Source organism: Phoca vitulina, unplaced genomic scaffold (assembly GCF_004348235.1).
Source record: "Phoca vitulina isolate PV1807 unplaced genomic scaffold, GSC_HSeal_1.0 scaffold94, whole genome shotgun sequence".
In the NCBI taxonomy this organism is placed as follows: Eukaryota; Metazoa; Chordata; class Mammalia; order Carnivora; family Phocidae; genus Phoca; species Phoca vitulina.
The window spans coordinates 3,940,942-3,961,534 of record NW_022589797.1 but is presented as its reverse complement, the minus strand read 5'-3'; the positions used below and the strand labels follow the sequence as shown (position 1 = coordinate 3,961,534).

The 20,593-nt window shown below is 43.8% G+C and overlaps 1 protein-coding gene across 1 annotated transcript in view; it reads left to right on the top strand.

Annotated features, from left to right (window-relative positions):
* The window catches only part of ACO1 (aconitase 1), a 58,517-nt gene that overhangs the window by 26,188 nt on the left and 11,736 nt on the right, over nucleotides 1-20,593 (top strand). Inside the window, exons 5-18 of the mRNA XM_032396802.1 lie at nucleotides 4,346-4,415; nucleotides 4,543-4,726; nucleotides 5,236-5,375; nucleotides 7,127-7,298; nucleotides 7,907-8,007; nucleotides 8,938-9,054; nucleotides 10,159-10,318; nucleotides 11,632-11,767; nucleotides 12,403-12,487; nucleotides 13,253-13,409; nucleotides 14,585-14,709; nucleotides 16,694-16,798; nucleotides 17,523-17,665; nucleotides 20,094-20,241. Of these exons, the coding sequence (XP_032252693.1) occupies nucleotides 4,346-4,415; nucleotides 4,543-4,726; nucleotides 5,236-5,375; nucleotides 7,127-7,298; nucleotides 7,907-8,007; nucleotides 8,938-9,054; nucleotides 10,159-10,318; nucleotides 11,632-11,767; nucleotides 12,403-12,487; nucleotides 13,253-13,409; nucleotides 14,585-14,709; nucleotides 16,694-16,798; nucleotides 17,523-17,665; nucleotides 20,094-20,241 (1,843 nt within the window). The remainder of the gene's footprint in view (nucleotides 1-4,345; nucleotides 4,416-4,542; nucleotides 4,727-5,235; nucleotides 5,376-7,126; nucleotides 7,299-7,906; nucleotides 8,008-8,937; nucleotides 9,055-10,158; nucleotides 10,319-11,631; nucleotides 11,768-12,402; nucleotides 12,488-13,252; nucleotides 13,410-14,584; nucleotides 14,710-16,693; nucleotides 16,799-17,522; nucleotides 17,666-20,093; nucleotides 20,242-20,593) is intronic.

Sequence of the window (20,593 nt, the reverse complement as noted above, 5' to 3'; positions counted from 1 at the left end):
TGTGTATAATCCATTAAAAATTGGTAAAACCCAGCAGATAAATGGGCAGAGGAAAGTGGAGATTTCACAATAAAAAGAAAAGCAACAGTAAACACTATATAAATTCTTTACAACTTCAGAAGTAATAAAAAAGTAGATTAAATTCTTGAGATACCACTTTCTCTTATCAATATAGTTAAGATTAGAAAATAAACATTATTAATTATAAAGGTGTCATGAGGGAGACACTTTTATACACTGCTAATAATATTATAAATTAGGAATGATGAAAGCAGTATGTGTGAAGATTATTAGGAATTGTCATATCCTTTGTCCTAGAATTTCCACTTCTGAGCATTACCCCTTCATAGATAATCTGGAAATTCAGGAGTAGCTTAATGACTAAATAGTATTCATTAAAGTATTATTTATAATAATGGAAACCTAGAAGCATTCTTAATGTCCAGCAAAGGAGAATGATTTATTAAATTATGGTCTGTCCTTAAAGTGAATTATTAGGTTTACCGTTATAATTATAAAGTGTTTAATAACACTTGGAGCATGCTCGTGTCATAGCTCAATGAGCCAGATATAAATTGTGTGTATAGCATGATCTCAGCTAGATGAAAAGTTATACAGAGATTAAAAGATTGGAAAAGAGGTGACAAACTGCTAAACAATTTATCTGTGGGATTGTAACTGTTCTTTATTTTGACGATAAGAAGCTATGTTTTTTATAATAAATAGTCATTTAAGAGTATGAAACAAACCATTCAAAGAAAAAAAAATACTTGCTTTCCTTGTGGATTTAAGTGGGCTCCATACAGCCTCAAGAGAACAGTGGTAACTGGCTGTTCTCAGATGAATGTTGCCAATATCCAAACCAGATAAACTCAGGATAAAGAGAAATCTGCTTTGTCCCCGGAATTGATGGTTCTTGGAACAAACAGATCCTCAGCAGCTGTTCCCTTTCCTTTGGACTCTAACCTCATCCTTAGGCAACTTGTCTTTTTTTTTTTTTTTCCCTTAAATCACATGAGCTCAATTTAATGGTTTGGTGTCAAAAGGGAAGAATTAAAAATTCATACACAAAATGTTATTCTATTTGAGAATAAGGATATTTCCTAACACCCCACTTCAGAAGTTATAAAAGTAGCCTCACAAAATCAGGGGCAACTTTATGTTTTTTGGAGATTCTCACTGGTGTTGATGATTTACCTTTATTTCACTGCCTGGAAGGTGAAAGGACTGGTGGGGACAGAATTGAATTGTTTTAAAGTCTGAAGTCTTTTGACTCAAAATTCAAAGAGCTCCTGACTGTTTATTAAGCAGTAGGAATCTGGGTCATCACAAAGTTCACTGTAATTTGTTTTTCCTCTTTAAACCTTGAAATCCATCAACTCCAGTTTCAATTTTTTATGGACCCTTTTCATTTATACTGCAGTACTGAAAACATTATTATGAAAACAGCAAAGTCTGGGGGTGGGGGGAGGGGAGGAGGACTTTGATCCAAACTGATATCTAAATCTAGCAAACACTTTTTTTTTTTTTTAATTAAAGACAACATTTCTGTTAGAAGTGTTTTCACTAGTGGTGTTTTGTTTTTATTGCTCGAGTTTGGTTTTGCAATTTGACCTCCCAGTCTCTTTCTTCGTTTTTGTAAGGAATTAAATGTGATATGTCTCAACTTTTGTGGAACTGTGTGCTTTGGGCTGATTTCCAGCTATTTCCAGAAATGAACTAGAAAAACTGTGAAGGGGTGCTTGGATGATAAATATTCTCATTTAAGTATTTCTGAGCTCTTTGCCTGATTTGAATAATAATAATTGGCTTCACCATTTTGAGGAATGGAAGGTCTACCTAACTCATTAAAGTTTTTCAAAGTTTTCTTAAAAATAACCTTTTTTTAAAATTAATCCCAACAAGGGGCGCCTGGGTGGCTCAGTCAGTTAAGCGTCTGCCTTCGGCTCGGGTCATGATCCCAGGGTCCTGAGATCGAGACCCGTGTTGGGATCCCCGCTCAGCGGGAAACCTGCTTCTCTCTCTCCCACTCCCCCTGCTTGTGTTCCCTCCCTCGCTGTCTCTCTCTTTATTTTATTTAAATAAATAAAATCTTTAAAAAAAAATCCCAACAAGAATATCATAACAATTTCTGACTAGAGTTCATGGGTATGGAAACTGTCTCCTCTGTAAATACTGTTTGTGAATTTCTGGAGTACCATTAAATGTAATACTCAGAAACTTTGGCATACGTCCAAATCTGAATTCAAATTATGTAACTAAGGAGAAATTTCCTCTTTAGTCCGTGAGGCCATTCATATTCAGAGAACTTATTAAAAGCTCCGTCGATTGGTGAATTTAGGGAAGTTCTGAGTGGTAGAAAAATCCAAATTCTAGGTCCATTTATTCATTCCAGGAACTAGAACTGTTAATTTGAGCCAAAAAAGATGTTTTGTTTTAATGAGTAAATGGGTTTTTACTCAGAATTAACCTGTCTTAAAACAGCCTAAGCATTTCTGGCTTCTGCTTGTCCTGTGGATACGTTGTTTACGTCAGACTGACTTTGCCAGCATTCTCCGGGGTGAATGTCGCCCTTCCAACCCTGCTTTTCTGCTGGGAGAAGCTCTGATGTCCTTCTAGTGCTGGAGGCAAGAGGGAAAGGGACCCTGACTGGTCATCCACAAGTGTTCCAAGTAGAAGAGCTAGGGGAGGCCCCATATGATTAAGAGCAGTGTCCCAAGATGCCTTCCTTCCTTTTTAAAAATTAAATCCATGTAACAGACCTACTGTGTGCGAGTATTTGTTGAAGAAGCAGGTTAGTTTAAAAGAGAGAAATTAAAGAACACAAGACTTCAGTGTGGTTGGTAAATGTAGTAACCACGGAGAAGGGAGCAAATCATCCTGACCTGGGGAGTCCAGAGGGTTCTGCGAAGAGCATCACTTGCTCCAGGTCGTGAAGGGGGTTTACAAAGAGGGAAGCGCTGGAAAAGGCACTCTACACGGAGAGAATGGAGTGTGAGGGAAGTGAGATTTGGGAGAGTTTGAGGGCTTCGGTGTGGCTGAAACTAAAGAAAGTTTGGACCAGGAGATAGCAGAGGACTTATAAAGGAAGCTTGAGGTCACATGGAAGGACTTTGTTTTTTAAAGCAAGGGATTCATACTTCATATAGAAAATGGGAAGCCATTGGCAGGTTCCCGATGGGTCATGATCTGTGTTTTAGAGAATGGATTCTGGTGATGGTACAAAGGTAGGTTGAATAGACTGACAGGAGCCAGTTAGGCTATTTCTGGAATAAATGCTTTGATAGTTGTAAAAAACTAAGTGGTGGGAGGGGAGGTCATTAGATGATATGCACAGATGGGGATGCGGATGAGATTCGGGAAGGAAGCTCATGCATTAGAGTTTGACCAGTTGACTGTGTGGTGTCCGAGGTATTCCCGACACAGGTGCCCCAAAGACATTGGAAATGGGGATGTGGATGGAGCCCTCAGTGTACTAGTGAGAAGGAGATGACTACCTTGAGGAGTAGCCACACCTGGTCCAGAGGGTCCAGAGGCTCTGCTGTTCTGGGGGCAGCATTCTTATCCTACCTTGTTCCCCTATGTTGGCATCTCTCCTTTCTCTCTACCTTTTGCTTTTCTCTAACACATACACACACTCACAGACATCCATACTCTACATCAGGGATCAGCACATTTTTTTAAGGACCAATAGTAAATATTTTAGGTTTTGCTGCCTACATACTGTCTCTGCCCACGTATCCTTTTTTTTTTTTTTTTTTACAACCTTTAAAAATGTGAAACTATTGGCTTGCTTCAGGGCCAAACATGCATAGATACTGGGCTGGAATTGGCCTGTGGACGTAGAATCTGTGGCCACCTGCTCTAAGGCACCCTCAGGAATTGATTCCATTAAAGCAACTGACACTTACCTCGGAGACTGTTCACACCTAGAGAAAACAATCAGTGTGGTAACTGAATGTGGTCTTTGTCGAGTAAATGCTAAGTGCTTCCAGTCCTTTTTTGCCCAAGGAGCACCTACCTGTCTTTATCTGGCCGACTCCACATGTCAAATGTCTAGAATCTGTTCCTAAAAGTCAGGCTTTGTGATTAGATTAGTTTCAACTTAAATTCACTTAATGTTTGCTACTCACCATGTTTAAAGGTGTGGTAGGGATCACTTGAAGCAAATAATGATTATTCTTTTTACTTTTGCCGATTCCCTCTCATGTCCCGTGTGAATGAATGCATCAGTACCGCCCAGCAAGCCTGTGGACGAAATTGCCAGTGTGTTTATCACCTATAAGTTCGACTGGTAACATTTTAAGCCTTAAAATTTATACATTTAGCTTTTCTCTCTGAACAGGACAGACAGTTTACAGAAGAATCAAGACCTGGAATTTGAAAGAAATAGAGAACGATTTGAATTTTTAAAGGTACGGGCGGAGTTTGGTTCCATTGGTTGTTTCTTTATATACGTGGGTACAAGGAGAGGTGCCAAGGAGATGGGCTGCGGAGAAACGCAGCGGGTATTCATGGTGTGCTTTCCGTTCTCGATTCTAGTGGGGTTCTCAGGCTTTTCGCAACATGCGGATTATCCCCCCCGGCTCCGGAATCATCCACCAGGTAAATCTGGAGTATTTGGCAAGAGTGGTATTCGAGCACGATGGCTGTTATTACCCAGACAGCCTCGTGGGCACGGACTCACACACTACCATGATTGACGGCTTGGGTGTCCTCGGCTGGGGTGAGTATCGTTCCGGGTTCCTATTCCATATATGCTGTTCTATAGTGTGTAGCTTGATTTCCACTGATCCCATGACATCCTGGGAGCTTGACTTTGCATGACTTTGTTTACTGCTGGATTTCCAGTGCCTAGAAAAGTACCTGATCCCTAGTAGGCACTCAATAATAATGTTTGGAAGAATGAACCGGAATAAAGGTTAGGGACATTTAGAATAAATGCAAATCACCTGAGCTGTTTGTTAAAAAATGGAGACTCCCGAACCCCATTCTCCACTTGGTGTAGAATCAAGGGGATTTTGATACAGGTGTTCTGAGGACCACATTCTGAGAAATACTTGTGAAAAATTCTGTAGAGGGAAATCCAGAAAAGATAGCTGTTCTTTATAGACCCCAGATCTACACTAGTAAAGCACTTCGCTACACTAGCACAGCACTGTAGCGGGTTGGATTATGCTTGAGGGACATAGTGAGGCACGCCGAAAGCGTTCTTCCATCATGCCTTCCTCGCAGGAGTGGGCGGAATCGAAGCAGAAGCGGTCATGCTGGGCCAGCCCATCAGCATGGTGCTTCCGCAGGTGATTGGCTACAAGCTGGTGGGAAGTCCCCACCCTCTGGTGACATCCACTGACATCGTGCTCACCATTACCAAGGTAACGATATGCTGCCTCTTCCATGGTCTTGGACGGTCTCGGGGACAGAGGACAGGGAGCAAATGCACGATGGAGTCCCTCTTGGTTTCCATGTGCTCTAGGAAACAGGATGTTGATGATTTTTAAAAAGAGATGAGATAAGGGGAGAGTTCTGTGGTTAAGTTTTGGACAGTTAATGTTCATTTTACTCTTCTTCGGCTGCATGGCTCCTTTTCTTCAAAAAAATATTTTGAAAGTGTGAAAGAGTTCAAATACACAGAAGTTAAAATGGCATTCATATGCGCCACCACCTAGACTTAACAGATGGTAACATTTTGCCACATTTGCTTCAGAGCTCTCCCTGTGGGTATAGTTTTTAAGAAATAAAATGAAATATTTATGGCTAAAGCCATCCTCCACAGTCCTAGAAATAACCGCTATCCCAAGGTTGTAAGACTCATTCCCAAGCGTGTTTATACTTTGACTACATTTTTCCACATGGTTCTTCTTTATGTAAATAACAAACTGTTTCTATGAATTTAATGTCTGACTTCTTAAATTCCCTTCTCTGTGTTCGAAGTTACATTATTGTAACAGATGTTTCTCCAAGCTGGAAATAGTACTTTTTTTTTTCCTTTTTCTTTAGCTTTTGCAAGAAATAATCTTTTCTTTGTGTGTGTGTGATTTGCTTGCTTTGCAAAAGGAGAGCAGTTTCATTTTGCAAGATTATTAGAAAAGTGTATTTTTTTATTATCACAACCATAGTTTTTTCTGGTTGTATAGTTAGGAGGCTTGGAGTGTTAGGGATAGCTACTATTCTGTTAAAGTCCAAAAAATGTTTCTCTTTGATTTAATCCCTATGGAATTTGGAATGGTATTTATTTGAATACTATAGCTTATCATAGAGGTCTGTGCATTGTTCTTCCAATGTAGAATAATGTAGGACTTGCCCACAGAATTTAGCAGAAGCCCACGTAACCTGAAGAGCCTGTCGGTGTAGCTGTCCACACCGCTGGTGAGACTGGCTTCAGGCAGGGCCAAGTGAGCCACGGAGGCCCCAGCCCTGGCTGATGGCATGTCTGGAAAAGAGATGGGAGTCAGACTGGCTAGATCTTTCTGTTACAATGAACTTGTACTTGTGTTCAGGAAATTTGTTCATTATACCCTTGAAAATAATCCTCTTCCTTATTAATTCTACTAGTGCAAGACTGTTTAGGGTGAAAGAATTTATTGAATTTTTAGCACTTCTAGGCGCTTCCAGTGATCTCATTAGAGAGAAAAAGTCCTTCTCACTTTGGAAAACTTCTATTAATGTTATCTGTGTTTTGGGCATTACTTTTTCTTTCCTTTTTTTTTTTTTGTAATAATTGTTTTGACATAATTTTAGATTTACAGGAGAGTTGATGTAAATACAGGTAAAAACAGAGAGTTCCTGTTACCTTTCTCCCAACTTCCCCAAACGTTTACATCCCACATAACCATGGTATATTAATCAAAATGAAGAACATTGGTACAACACTATTAACTACTAGAAACTTCTCCAGTTTTTTCAGTAATGACTGTTTTCTGTTCCAGGATCCAATCCAAGATTCCCCATATTTAGTTAACATTACTTTTTAAATTTTATTTTTTAAAGTAATCAAAAATATGTTGGGCCAGTTTATTTTTTATGTTTACTCACCAGGCTAGTTTATAAGAATTACAAAGTGCTAGCTCTGCATTTTAAAGATGGGCTGTCGAGTGTCAAGCTTTTCTCTTGTTCTGCTGCTCAGCATCTGCGCCAGGTGGGGGTAGTGGGCAAATTTGTGGAGTTCTTCGGGCCAGGAGTACCCCAGTTGTCCATTGCTGACCGAGCTACAATTGCGAACATGTGTCCAGAGTATGGAGCGACTGCTGCCTTCTTCCCGGTTGATGACGTTAGCATCAAGTACCTCGTGCAGACGGGTAAGTGCAGACCCGTGAGAGCGGAAGGCCCTGGGTCAGGCTTCCTGGGACTCTGAGGATCAGAGCGCTGCCTTCTGCCTCTGCCCCTTGGAGTGCACACGGTCACATTTATTGGGTTTTTTGTTCTTTTTTTTTTCCTTTTCTCTGCGGAATCAAAATGGTTGTCGGGATTTCAGAAATATGACATAGACACAGTGCAGGCAGTAGAAAGAGCTCAGGTGTTCTGGAAACCTACATGTTTGTACTGGTTTTCTACTACTGGTTATTTAACGGGAAGCAAGTGATCTTAGCAATGAAGGTGTGCTCTGACGATGTACTAAGCCTGAGGTCCTCTGAATGGAGGACAAGGACCAAAGAGAGGGGGAGTTTTTACAGGTAGGACCAGAACCTGCTTCAGAAAATAGTCCAGATCAGTGAATGACCCCCAGTAAATAGCAGTATCAGCCAGAGAGTCAGAATATTCCACAGAAAGGTGAAATAGCAGCCGAACTTTAGGTGTGTGTGTGTAAGCGAAATGCGCCTTCCTTATGTGACTGCTGGTGGAGGTATTCGTCTCACCAGGACATCTTAACCTCTGTTACTTGTTATTTCTTAAAACACCCATTTAGGTCGTGATGAAGAAAAAGTAAAGCAGATGAAAAAGTATCTTCAAGCTGTAGGAATGTTTCGGGATTTCAGTGACCCCTCTCAAGACCCAGACTTTGCCCAGGTATGAGAGAGTGTGTTTCCTTTTCCTCGAGGCTGTGATTTTAGTTGTGTATGTTTTACTCTGAGGGGGCGTACTTGTAGGAAATTAGTCACTGCCAAGTCATCACAGAAGAACAAGGTTTTAAGACTGAAACAATTAAGAGGATAAGGAATTGTAAACATAAAATAACTTCTTCCTTTTCTCCTGGCCAATAAGTTGAGTGGGCGCCCCATTTCTGACCTACTGACTGACTCCCCTAATGTGGAAGACCTTTGAAGATGGCTTCGCCAGAGGGAGTAGGGCTGTTTAAAGGCTCATCTCATCACTGCAGATGAAAAAGAAATGGGGGTAGAGCACAGCAGTTAGTTCTGGTTTATCTAGTGATTTACCTTTATTCATTTTCTAGGGGGCAAACTGATTCCACATTTTTCTGGACAGGCAAGCCTAGAGGGTCACCTAGATGTGGGACCCTGGTTTCATTTCACAGTATACTTGAGGGACGGAAATATGCAGTCAGACCCAGGCCCATTGCCTGGCATTGATGCCTGAATGGCGGCATCCTACCAAATCATTTTAGAAAAAAGTACAATGGTTTATGTATCATTTTAGTAGAAAGCCCATCTCAAACTAAGCTCACCATTAAAAAGGATGCATCAGCTGCTTTGCAAAGACGGATGCATAGAAGACGCTGGCCAGCAGCTGGGTGCACACCCTGGTCTTTCTGGGAGGTGACAAGGCTTCCTGCCTGTCCCACGCCACTTACGTGCCCATCCTGATCTTTGGAAATTCATTCCTTAAGCATTAAAAAGAACATAGAGTCCTTGTTTATGAATGTGATGGTTTAGTTTGTTTTTGTGGTTGTGGTGTTTTCGGTTCTGTGGCCCAGCTTGCGTTTTTTTTCTCCGAAGGTACGATGTCACTTCTTGAGTTCCTTCTCTTTTGGGTGGACAGGTTGTGGAATTAAATTTGAGAACGGTCGTGCCTTGCTGCAGTGGACCAAAAAGGCCTCAGGACAAAGTCGCCGTGACCGACATGAAAAAGGACTTTGAGAACTGCCTCGGAGCCAAGGTAGGCCCCGGGGAGAGGCAGGTGGAAGTCCCCCCTCCCAACCCAGCCCTGTGCCCCGTGTCTTAGAGCCCACGCTGCTTTCCACCACCACCCCCCATGATGAAGCTTCCCGAAGCCTGACGCTGAGGGCGTTTCTTCTCCATCCGGAAGTCCTCGGTGCCTCTCCCATTAGCCAAGGGCCACACAGCTTCCTTAGAGCCCTTTACCATCTGTGAACACAACTCAGCCACACATCTGCTTTTCCTGTAACTCTCATCACACTATGCACTCGACTTGCCCCAGCTTTTCTGGCCATTGTACTTCCGTTCATGCCCCGCCTCCCCCCACCTGGATGGCTCCTCCCCCTCCCTGCATGTCGGTGTCTCTCAGCCTCCACAGCATGGCCTCACATCTCATAGCAGAAAGTCATCCGTCCCTCGTTTGAACCTTCATGACACTTGGTCTGAAACCCTTGGATGGCATCCACGTTCTTGAACTTACATTGCTGGTCCTTTATATTATTTGCAGGTCTGATTTCCCTTATTGGACTGTATGTTTGAGTAGAGGATGTGTGTCAGAATCACCTTTATACTCCACAAAGTACCTAGCATCTTGTATGCAGATTTTCGATGAACATGTCCCCAAATGATGATTAAGATATTTGATAAGTTTTATCCTGGGGCCACCAGCATGACACCAAATGTTCAGCTGTACTTGATTTGCCTTATTGACCATGATTAGTTGAATCTGGCCAAAAGGACACCTTTTTCTAAATTTCCATCATGTTAGAATCAGTGGTCTTGGTTCATATCCATGAAACTCTACAATACTGTCATCGAGTTTAATTAGACTAACTTGGAACTAAATTTGTAGTTATAGCATTTCCATTTTTGAGATGAGAAGCAAGTTACCATTAATAGGACTTCAAAGCAGAGGGAGAGTCAGAAATTATGACTGCCTTTTATAAAGGTTTAAAAACAATAAAGAGGACTTTCAGTTTTCTGTAGCATTTCAGATGAGATGTTTATATTTTGCTAAAAATTGGCTTTTAAAATTATAGTTACCAAGGTATTTCTTTTCCTTCTAAAGTGAGACCATTTCACTGTGTTTTTTTTCTTCCCATAGCAAGGGTTTAAAGGATTCCAGGTTGCTCTGGACCATCATAATGACCATAAGACGTTTATCTATAATAATAGCGAATTCACCCTCACTCATGGTTCGGTGGTCATCGCTGCCATTACCAGCTGCACAAACACCAGTAATCCATCTGTGATGTTAGGAGCAGGTGAGTGCATTTGAATTCCTCCCCCTGGTCATGTGGACATGTGGGTGGAAATCTTTCAAGACACGACCCTGGGGCTTACCTGAATCTACATGTAGTTCCCTGAACCTTGTCTTTTCCAGATGCAGAGATTTGTTGGTCCAGAAGTGTTTACACAGTAATGAGTGTTCAAAGCAAAGTATGTAAAGTAGAATATGTAATACATACTAGTCTTTAGAATTAACGTGGAAAATAAGTAGAAGAAAGCAAAAAAAAAAAAAAAAAAATGAATTTCTGGTAAAGCTTAGAATCTTGTGTCAGACTATAGAAGAAAAAAAAAAACTGTTTTCATATCACAGATTAGTCCCTTTAAAACCCCTGATAGGCCTTTTTGTACACTGGACTTCAGTCTCTTAGAAGTATTGTAAGTGCATCTGAATTAGGGCACAGGGCACTGGCTCATAAAACTTACTTGGCTGTTACGCAATTCAGGTCAAGTAGTTAATATTTACATACCAAGTTTTATTAATAGAAGTCTCTTTAGTGTCCAGATTTTTTTTTATCATTGCCAAGAGTTCCTGTTGTGTCCACAGACCAGATACCATCGAAGAGTTCTTTCTTTATAAAGTGCACAAGTACATAAGGAAAACCTTCTTTGTCCAAGAATTCATCTGTTGATCCCTAAGCTTTTCTTGTCTGGAGCAAACAGGTTTCCTCAAGCCAAGTCACCAGCTTGTCTCTAGCTTTTTGTGCCTTTTTACCCCCACTCCTCATTTCTTTCCAAATTCTATGATACGTTGTTAAGAGAGCACCCAGTGTTTCTCTAATAGTCTCTGTATCTGCCAAAATTCCAGTGGCCTAGAGCTCTTGATTTTCTACTTTAAAAGAATACCTGGGGACTAGAATTTTACTCTAGACTGACTGCACTCCTCACCAACCAGTACACAGTTCATATCCTTTAAGAAAGGGCCCTACCAATTATAATTTTCATCCAAATAAAACGTAATTAGAAAGACTGCTTTCCCTCCCAAAGTTAAAATTTATTCTATAGTATATTCCTAAATGTTTTTAAGTTTATCTTTTGAAAAAAAAAAAGAAGCCTATCTCTCTTCGTTTCCTTGACTAATTTTGAGTTTACTGCGTCCATGTAAATGACTGTGGGCCAGTGAGCTGTTGACTTGTGCTCGGCAGCAGAAAGAGCAGAAAGCACCACAAACGGGGCTTTGTCAGGCGGTGGCAGGCGACGCAGACCGAGGGGTCGGTCTCTTTCCTGAACCCGCCCGGGCACCTAGAGTGGGCAGCTACCCCACACTGTGTCGGTGTTGACCATTTCACAGGCCTCTTAGCCAAGAAAGCTGTGAATGCTGGCCTGAACGTGAAGCCTTACATCAAAACCAGCCTGTCTCCTGGAAGCGGTGTGGTCACCTACTACCTGCGAGAGAGCGGGGTCATGCCGTATCTGTCCCAGCTTGGGTGAGGAGGAATTTTCTTTTACACCATCGCTCAGGTTGTATTTTATTCCACATGTGTCTCGCCGTGTCACCGTGTAACACACATCAGCTCATCTGATGCTATCTAATGAGTCTTGTCAGCCAGTGAGGAGACTTCAGCCCTTCCGTTCCCACGGAGTCGGGCCCTCCTGTGGACAGTTGTGCTGGTTGTTCATCAGACAAGGGCGCCCTTGAAGGGCAAAGCAGGGCTGAAATCAAGCCTGTGCTATGGTGTTGCGCTGCACCCTTCTGGAGGACGGGGTGCCTTTTCTCAATCGACAGAGGTTACGCAATGGGCTAGCGTTGGCTCAGCAACTGAGAGGCTGCTCTTTGGTATGAAAATAATCACTTACCGTGGCTAAAAATGTTTAAATTCCTTGGCATAAATGAGTCATTTGCTACCAAATACAATTTCTCCAGTTTCCCCACTATTCCTAATTTGGATGAGGAGGATTTTTTTTTTTTTACAACCCTCCTGAGAATGAAAGCTTTATAGGAACAGTACTACACTTATTCCACGTGCTGCCGGTCTCTTTAAGTTAGCGGTCTCTAGAACTGTCCTTGGCAGAGCGGCTCACTGAGACTCACTCTCCGCCTCGCTTCTCTTCCTGCGCCTAGGTTTGACGTGGTGGGCTACGGTTGCATGACCTGCATCGGCAACAGCGGGCCCTTACCTGAACCTGTGGTCGAAGCCATCACGCAGGTAATGGCCGAGGAGCCTGTGGGGCTTCGGAGCAGTTGGCTCTTTTCATATGATGTGTGCCCGGAATGCTGGTCGTCTCAGGAAGGCCCAGGGCAGCAGGCAATGTGTTTAGACATACAGTCTTTGGAGTCAAGCTAACCTGACTAGCAGTCTACCTTGTGCCTCAGTTTTCCCAGCTGTAAATTGGGGATGATGATAGGACCTGTTTCACAGAGTTGTGAGCACGGAGATGGACGTGAAGGCCTTGGAGCAGTGCCTGGCACGCACAGGCTCTTGCACTACAGACGGCTCCAGGACTCTGTGTGCCTGGTCACCTGAAACCTGGCTCCAAGTCAGACACGTCTCCACGCAAACAGTGCAATTGAAACTACATTGCATGGGCTTGATTTTTGGCCCATAAATTCTGTAGCGTTGAGAAGCACGATTTGGTTTGCCTGAATTACAGAACCGATGGAGGTCAGTGTGGCTTCCTTTAGCTTTCAACTGTTGGACTGTTCTCAGGCCCCAGGCGGCGAAGTCACCAGGATGCTGCCTTCTGACACACCTGGCATTTCCTCGGGAGCAGAAACCATGTCTCTCGGTGTCCTCTGACCCAGAGTGTCTCCCCAGGGACACCCATGTGTGCTTTTCTCCCTGCAGGCAGAGGACCAGGTGAAAGGGAGGTTAAAGAACTGCCCCCGTGATGGGAGAGTTCAGCAGGTGGTCTAAGACAAAAAGCCTGTGCCCCTTCTCCGTGTGACCTGATCTTTCTCTTGCCGGACTCAGGGAGACCTGGTCGCTGTCGGAGTACTCTCTGGGAACAGGAACTTTGAAGGTCGAGTCCACCCCAATACCCGGGCCAACTATTTAGCCTCTCCGCCCTTGGTGATAGCCTATGCAATTGCTGGGACCATCAGGATCAACTTTGAGAAAGAGCCACTGGGTAAGATGTCGTTTGTGTGGCTGCCCTTGTTTGTTTGTTTTCCAGTGAATTTGAAAATATTACTGGAGGAAAAGTAACCATTTTTGTTAATAAATAACGATACGTAGAGCTAACAAAGATGAGGAGAGTCTTTTCTTTTCTCCCCCATACACGGCGAAGACAGAACTGGAACAGACGAGAATCAACTAAGGACAAGGGACGACAAAAGGAAATTAATCTGCAAAGTCAGAGAGAGCGTGCTATTCTGGCTTCTTCCCCAGTTCTTCTCTTTCTAGCTCCTGCTTTTATCTAATGCGACACACTGTTTTAACGTATCCTCTGTAGGAACATATCCCAGATAGTTCAACTTCCCCAAATCTGGAGAAATGATGCTTTGTGTCCTTCCCTCTGGAGGTCTTGCTGTGTCATCCTCAGTCGTTCTCAGTAGATTCAATACTATACAACAGCGCCCCTTCAATTCACTTTTAGGAAAGCCCCACTAGAGCTATAGTTGATCCTCATGTGTGGATTCGATATTGGCAGATTTGCCTCTTCACTAAAATGTAGTTTAACCCCCAAATCAAGACTCGTCTTGCCTCCATGGTCATTTGCAGACACACACAGAGGGATGCAGGCTTCGTGTCACTCAACGTGCGCGTTCTCAGCTGCAGCCGCACGAGGCAGGGCTCTGCTTCTCCCCTCAGCTCTCATACTGTAAATACGTATCCTGTTCGTGCTCTGTGTAGTGCCATGTCTTTCCACATTTTTGTGGTTTTGGTGATTTCACTTTTTAAAATAGCCCCTAAGCGTAGTGCCCAAGTGCTGCCTAGCGCACGGACGCCCAAGAAGGCTGTGGGGTGCCCTGTGGGAGGCAGACTTCGTTCAGGCATGAGTCGTAGTGCTGTTGGCTGGGACTTCGGCATTAACGCATCAGCAGGATGTACTAGGGAAGGTGTCTTTAAGCTGAAGCACACGTGAAGCAAGATTACGTATTGACTGGGTGCCGAAAACGTTGTGACTAGAGGCTGTCAGGAGCCTAACCCACATCCCTCAGCACCAGCGATTCACGCTTCACTACACAGCGTTTGCATGGACCTCACAGAACATTTCTACGGAGAATGGGATTTGACTGGATGGGATCATGAAAATGGGGGATTAAATGCAGTTTTTCTCCTTAATAAACTTGTTTTCCCCAGGGGTCAATGCAAAGGGACAACAGGTATTTCTGAAAGACATCTGGCCAACCAGAGACGAGATCCAGGCGGTGGAGCGTCAATACGTGATCCCTGGCATGTTTAAGGAGGTCTACCAGAAGATAGAGGTGAGGTCCCCACCCGCTCTGCCCTCATGCGTCCAGGGGACAGCCATTCCTTTGTGGCATCTCTGCAGACCCCGAGGCTGATGGCGGTGGAAACTAGAGAAAGTCACATTTCTTTCTTCAGATAACCAAGGAAGTGGTTCTCAGTCATTTTCTCCTGTGACTTACATTTTTACACACTCTACACTCCCCAGATGTTCCCAGATCTGGACAAGGTCCCAGATTTGGCAGCAGCCTCAAAAAGAGAGGCCTTGGGTTGTGTGTGATTCCTAGCCAGCTCGCCATAACCACCAGCCCCCCCCCACCCCGAGTGTCACTGAGGTGGAGTTCATTGGTTGGATACACCTCTCAGAACTATTTGGATGCTTAAAAAAAATTTAAAAAGCCACTGAGGAAAAAGCACCAAACTATTAAAATAAATAAACCTTTCTGTGCATTTGACAAATAGGGAGAAAATGTGTGGGGGCTCAGTATCGTTTTCTGAGACCCTTAGATGTTATTCCTTTCTCTGCCCTCTGTGTTAGGCTGACCCAAGGAATGCTGACTGGGGCTTGGGTTTGAAATAAGAGAGCAGACTCTGGGGAAGAGGGTCAAATGGGGATCGTATTCATGCACCGTGCCCTCCCACAAGTTGCTCATCAGGAAGTGCTATGAGCAAGCTTGTTGGGCATTGGGTTAAATGCATTTCTCCAAAGGCTGAGGTCACGGCCCCGTGGAGACGGTCCAAGCTGACTTTAATGCATAGCAGTGGTCATTTGCTATCCAGTGTCCACATGACCTGGACGTCTACTTCCACCAATCTTCAGAGAGTAAATGATTTCCCCTTTGGTACAATCTGAATTACTGTTTCCTAAGTTATATTATGTATATGGATTAGTTATCTATTGCTGTACAACAAATTATCCCAAAACTTAGAAACACCATTTATTATCTGATGATTCCTGTGGTTCAGAAATCCATGTATGGCTTACCTGGGTGCCTCTGCCTTCAGGCTCCAGCCAAGGTGTCCTTTGGTGCTGCAGCTCATCTGAAGGCTCAGCTGGGGGAGGATCCACTTCCAAGGCCATTTGCATGGTTGTTGGCAGGATAATACGCCTCACAGGCTGTCGGACCGAGGGCCTCAGTTCCCTGCTGACAGTTCGCCAGAGGCCTCCCTCATTGCCTTGCTTGGGGATCTCTTCACAGCTCACAGCATGGTCCTGCCTTCCATCAGAGCAAGCAGGAAAGGGTGAGAGAGACAGAGGCAGTCTCTTTATAACCTGATCTTAGAAATGAGTCACTAGGTTCAGCCCACACTCAGCAGAAGACGACTGCTTAAGGGTGTGCATGCCAGGGAGGTGGGGGGCAGGTCCCTGGGGCCATCTTTGAGGCTGCTTATCACAGTGTATATGTATTTTTAAGTCATTGGGCATGACATTGTCTTAGTGTAAAGGAGCTCTTGTGTGTGACTAGAATAAGAACTGTTTTGGTTTTGGTTTTATTGAAGTATAGTTGACACCCAACATTACATTCGTATCAGGTGTACAGCATAGTGATCGGACAACTCTGTGCATCAGCCAGGTGTAGCTACCATCTGTCACCATTCAACACTATTACGATAGCATTGACTGAATTCCCTACACTGTACCTTTCATCCCCGTGACTTACTCATTCCGTAACTGGAAGTCTGTACCTCCCCCTCCCCTGTACCCCTTTTTGCCCATCCTCGCACCTCCCCTCCCCTCTGGCAACCATCAGTTAGTTCTCTGTGATTATGGATCTGCTCCTGCTTTGTTTGTTCATTTTGTTTTTGAGATTCCACATATCAAGGAAGTCATGGTATCTGTCTTTGTCTGACTATTTCACTTGGCGTACCTGGAGGGTATTATGTTAAGAATGGTTTTTATTGTACTCTTAGAATATATAGTTTCTGCTTGCATGTCACACTTCCCTTAGAGTGGAATGTGATTAGATTTGCTTTTCTTTCTTTTATCTTTTTGTTTGTAAGACCGTGAATGAAAGGTGGAATGCCTTAGCAGCCCCATCGGACAAGCTGTATTGCTGGAATCCCAAATCTACATACATTAAGTCACCACCATTCTTTGAAAACCTGGTATGACTTTTTTATTTTTAACAAAATAAGTTTTTCAAAATGTTTCTTTCCTTATAGAATCTACTTGATTACCCTTTACCCTTGCTTTGACTACGCATTCCACTGAAACCTTTACAAACCCAAGCAGACAATACTGGGGAGACTTCTAAGAAGCTGGGGTATTTGGTTCTCGTGGGCCTACAGTGTGTCTGTCCAGGGGTTCTGTGTGGCTCTGCAGAGACGCCCTGGCCATCCCGTACCACCTGGACATAGAAAAGTCTGAGGGATCGACTGTCCAAACAAAACATCCCCGGGCCTGCTATATTTAAACCTTATACTCAAAAAAACAAGGGAAATCTTACCTATAACTGACGATCAAGGAGTCCGTGCTCTCCTGGGTGGGAAGAGGAGGGGAGTGGAAGTTAGGATTCTAGCTGTCCTCAGCATCTGAGTTCCCTGGATGTGGGGACAGAGAAGGTCATTTGCAGCTGTATCGCTATTGCTTTTGAGGGAATAGTCCCAATACTTTGCCTCCCTGCAGGGGTGGGATGTGAATGTTTTGAGTAAATTCACCTTACTTTTCTAAGCACCCCTGATAAAACCAAAAAACCTAGAATTTCCTGTGCAGCGATGTACAGCTGTCATCTGGTTTGGGTCCACAGTGCACTGTGGAAACTGTTCAGACTCCCTGGTGACTTGCTGGAGAAAACCTGAGTCGTCACTAACTTGCTGTATTCTCTGCTAGACTTTGGATATCCAGCCCCCTAAATCTATAGTGGATGCCTACGTGCTGTTAAATTTGGGGGATTCCGTAACAACAGACCACATCTCTCCGGCTGGAAATATCGCAAGAAACAGCCCTGCTGCTCGCTACTTAACTAACAGAGGGTAAGTTTGAGTGAGGGGAAGAAAGACTAAAAGGCAAAAATGGAGTGAATGAGGCTAGTATTTCTTTTCACATGTTGTCTTTTCAATCAGACTGATTTTTCAGTGAACCTAAGGCTTGAAAACCAGTCATCCTATCTGTTTGCTGCTTTCCAGCTTCCTTGGGAGATTCTGTCAGCAAGGAAACCCCAGCAGAGGGGATCTTCCTTCTGCGCGTGTCCCCAGTAGAGTCCAGGCTCTGCTCTCAGCCTGCGGCGCACTTGGCAGGGGTGTCCCTTGCCCTGCGATGCCGCGTCCTGCCTGAGACACGTAGTGACTACGGATTTGCCGCTGAGGCATCCATCGACCAGTCCTTCAGTCACAGACTGACTTTAATGGGTACTATACCAGTATTATCTACTGTCCTCTAATACGCCGAGAGTGATCGGAGTCCGTCCCAGATCTGACTTTCCATGAGAATCATCTGGGGAGATAAACATTCCTGTCTCCCATCCGCACCTCCCGAATCAGCGTCTTCAGTGATGGGCCCAGAGCTAATCTAAGAACAAAATCCAACACCTTTTTCGTTCTTTCTGGCCTTCTTTCCTTTTTTTTTGTCAGTGGGAGAGGAAAACGGCCTTGGCCCCATCTCGCTTTCCTGGTGGCTAAGGTGTTTTCTTCACGCCTCCCCGTCCTACTGAGCCCCACTCAGTCTCTGCCTCCTCCTGGTGCATCCTATGGGACAGTCATGTTCAGAGCAAAAGTATGCCACGTTCCCCAGAGATAGGAGTGCTGTAAGTTTCAGAAGCTAGCCCACCTCTGGAGCAGGGGATGCACAGGAGTCTATCTCAAGATTTTTTTAACACGGGGCAACTGCTGTATTAAATGTACAGGGACTTCTTACACACAGACACATATGGCAAGATTCTAAAGGGATATGATTGTACTTCGAGTGGGAGTCATCGAGCGGAGAAGGGCAGGTGATATTTGAGAGGGGTCGGCGAATCCCTGCTCTTCCCCCTCCCCCAAGCCGCTCTGGCTACATCGGTGGCTGCCTGGCTTGTTCAATGTTCCAGGCAAGGGCAAATACCCTTCTGCCTGAGAGCCTTTGGTTGAGCTGGCTGTTTTTTCCTCGTGGATGCTCTTCCCCAAAATAGCTGTCTGGCTAACTCTCTTGCCGGTTCAAGTCTTCCTCCATGAGGTCACCCCCACTGGACTCCTGTTCTCCTCGCCTTGATCTACTTTTTTTTCCCCTCAGTTATTAACCACAATCTAGTAACACTTGTGTAAGATACTCATTTTCTTATTATGATTATTTCTTTGTCTCTACCTTTTAGAATGTAAGCCCTGCAAAGGCAGGGATCTCCATCTGTGTTGTTCCTTGATCTACCTCAAGCCCTGAGAACAGTTCTTGGCACATAGCTGGGGCTCAATAAAGAGTTGTTGAATGAATGAATGAATGAATGGGAGAAAAGGATTCACCAACAAACAGCGAAACAAAGCGGTTGAGGCTGGAGAAAGAAACTAAGAAAACAAGCAGTGATTTTTTTGATTGCTGATTGTTGACACTTTTGAGACATGGACTATATAGGGAATGGAATGAAAAGAAATATCATACCTTCCCAGAAAAGTGCACGTATCCCCAACATTCTGGATATAATTTCAGGAGTTTGTAGACACGCTCACCTGCTCCTAAAGCCTAAACTCTCTCAGTCTTCAGATCACATCTTACCGTGAGATCAGATTACCACTCACACACACATCCTAGCATTTTAAGAAACAGCTCAGTGAGCTGACAGCTGTGTTAATTGTAAGATGTTCCTGCTATTACAAAGTGTCCTTTAACTGGAGCCCACAGACAAGATTTTTCCTTGATTTCAGGACCAGGAAGAGCTGTTCTGTTTCTTCGGCACTACTCTGATTTTTATCTTATGAAAAATGTAAATCATGTTGCCAGTCATGTGTCTGCCCAATACATTGAGTTCTTGATGACTTGGGGACAAATTTATACCTCCTTCCAGGTAGTTTACAGAATGTATTTTGTGTTTCCCTCATTCTTGGCTCCACCTGACTGGCCCACACTGATTACTCTTTTGGTTTCCTTTTTCTTACCCATTTTGAATATTTTATCTTTTGTGAAGTTTTCTAGGCTACCCTACTGAATCAGTAAAATAAATACTCATTAGAGTTCCTCCTGGTTTTTCTACCCAGATTTATAAGACTAGAAGTTGATCCTGGGAGAATGCTGATTTCCCCCTTTCACTGCCCCACCTCTGACCTCTGAACTCTACCCTCAGCAGAAGATACAGAAACAGCTTTTCTGCCTTGGAGAGCGATGCTTAGTAGACTTAGAGGGATATCTAGGTCTATGGTTTTCTCTTTTCTTAATGGAAGCTAAGTTTAATCTTTTCTCCATTCACTAACCTAGCTCCTCTCCTGCTTGCATTATTAGCTTGACTCCACGAGAATTCAACTCCTATGGCTCCCGCCGAGGTAATGATGCCATCATGGCACGGGGGACGTTTGCCAACATTCGCTTATTAAACAAATTTTTGAACAAGCAGGCACCACAGACTATCCATCTGCCTTCTGGAGAAATTGTGAGTACTGTGTCTTTGTCAGGCTCTGGGTGGTTGGATATTTACACAGTCACCTTCCTTTGGGTCTCATTTTTTCTTCATAGCCCCATGCTACCTCTTGTTTCGAGAGAGTTCATCACGGATAGAGATGCCCTTTTAAGTTTTACAACTTTCTCTTCCTGCTTAGAGATTCTGCTTCGTGGTTTCCTGGGAGTTGAATTTACGAAGGCTCTGAGTGAAATGTGGTCAGTTCAGAGTATTTAAGGGGGAACTTCCAGGTTAAGATAGAGGATATTTATCAACAGGTGCTATTGTATGACTTTATGAACACTTAAGTCCCCATTCCACGAGAAGGAGGAACATAGAGGCCCGC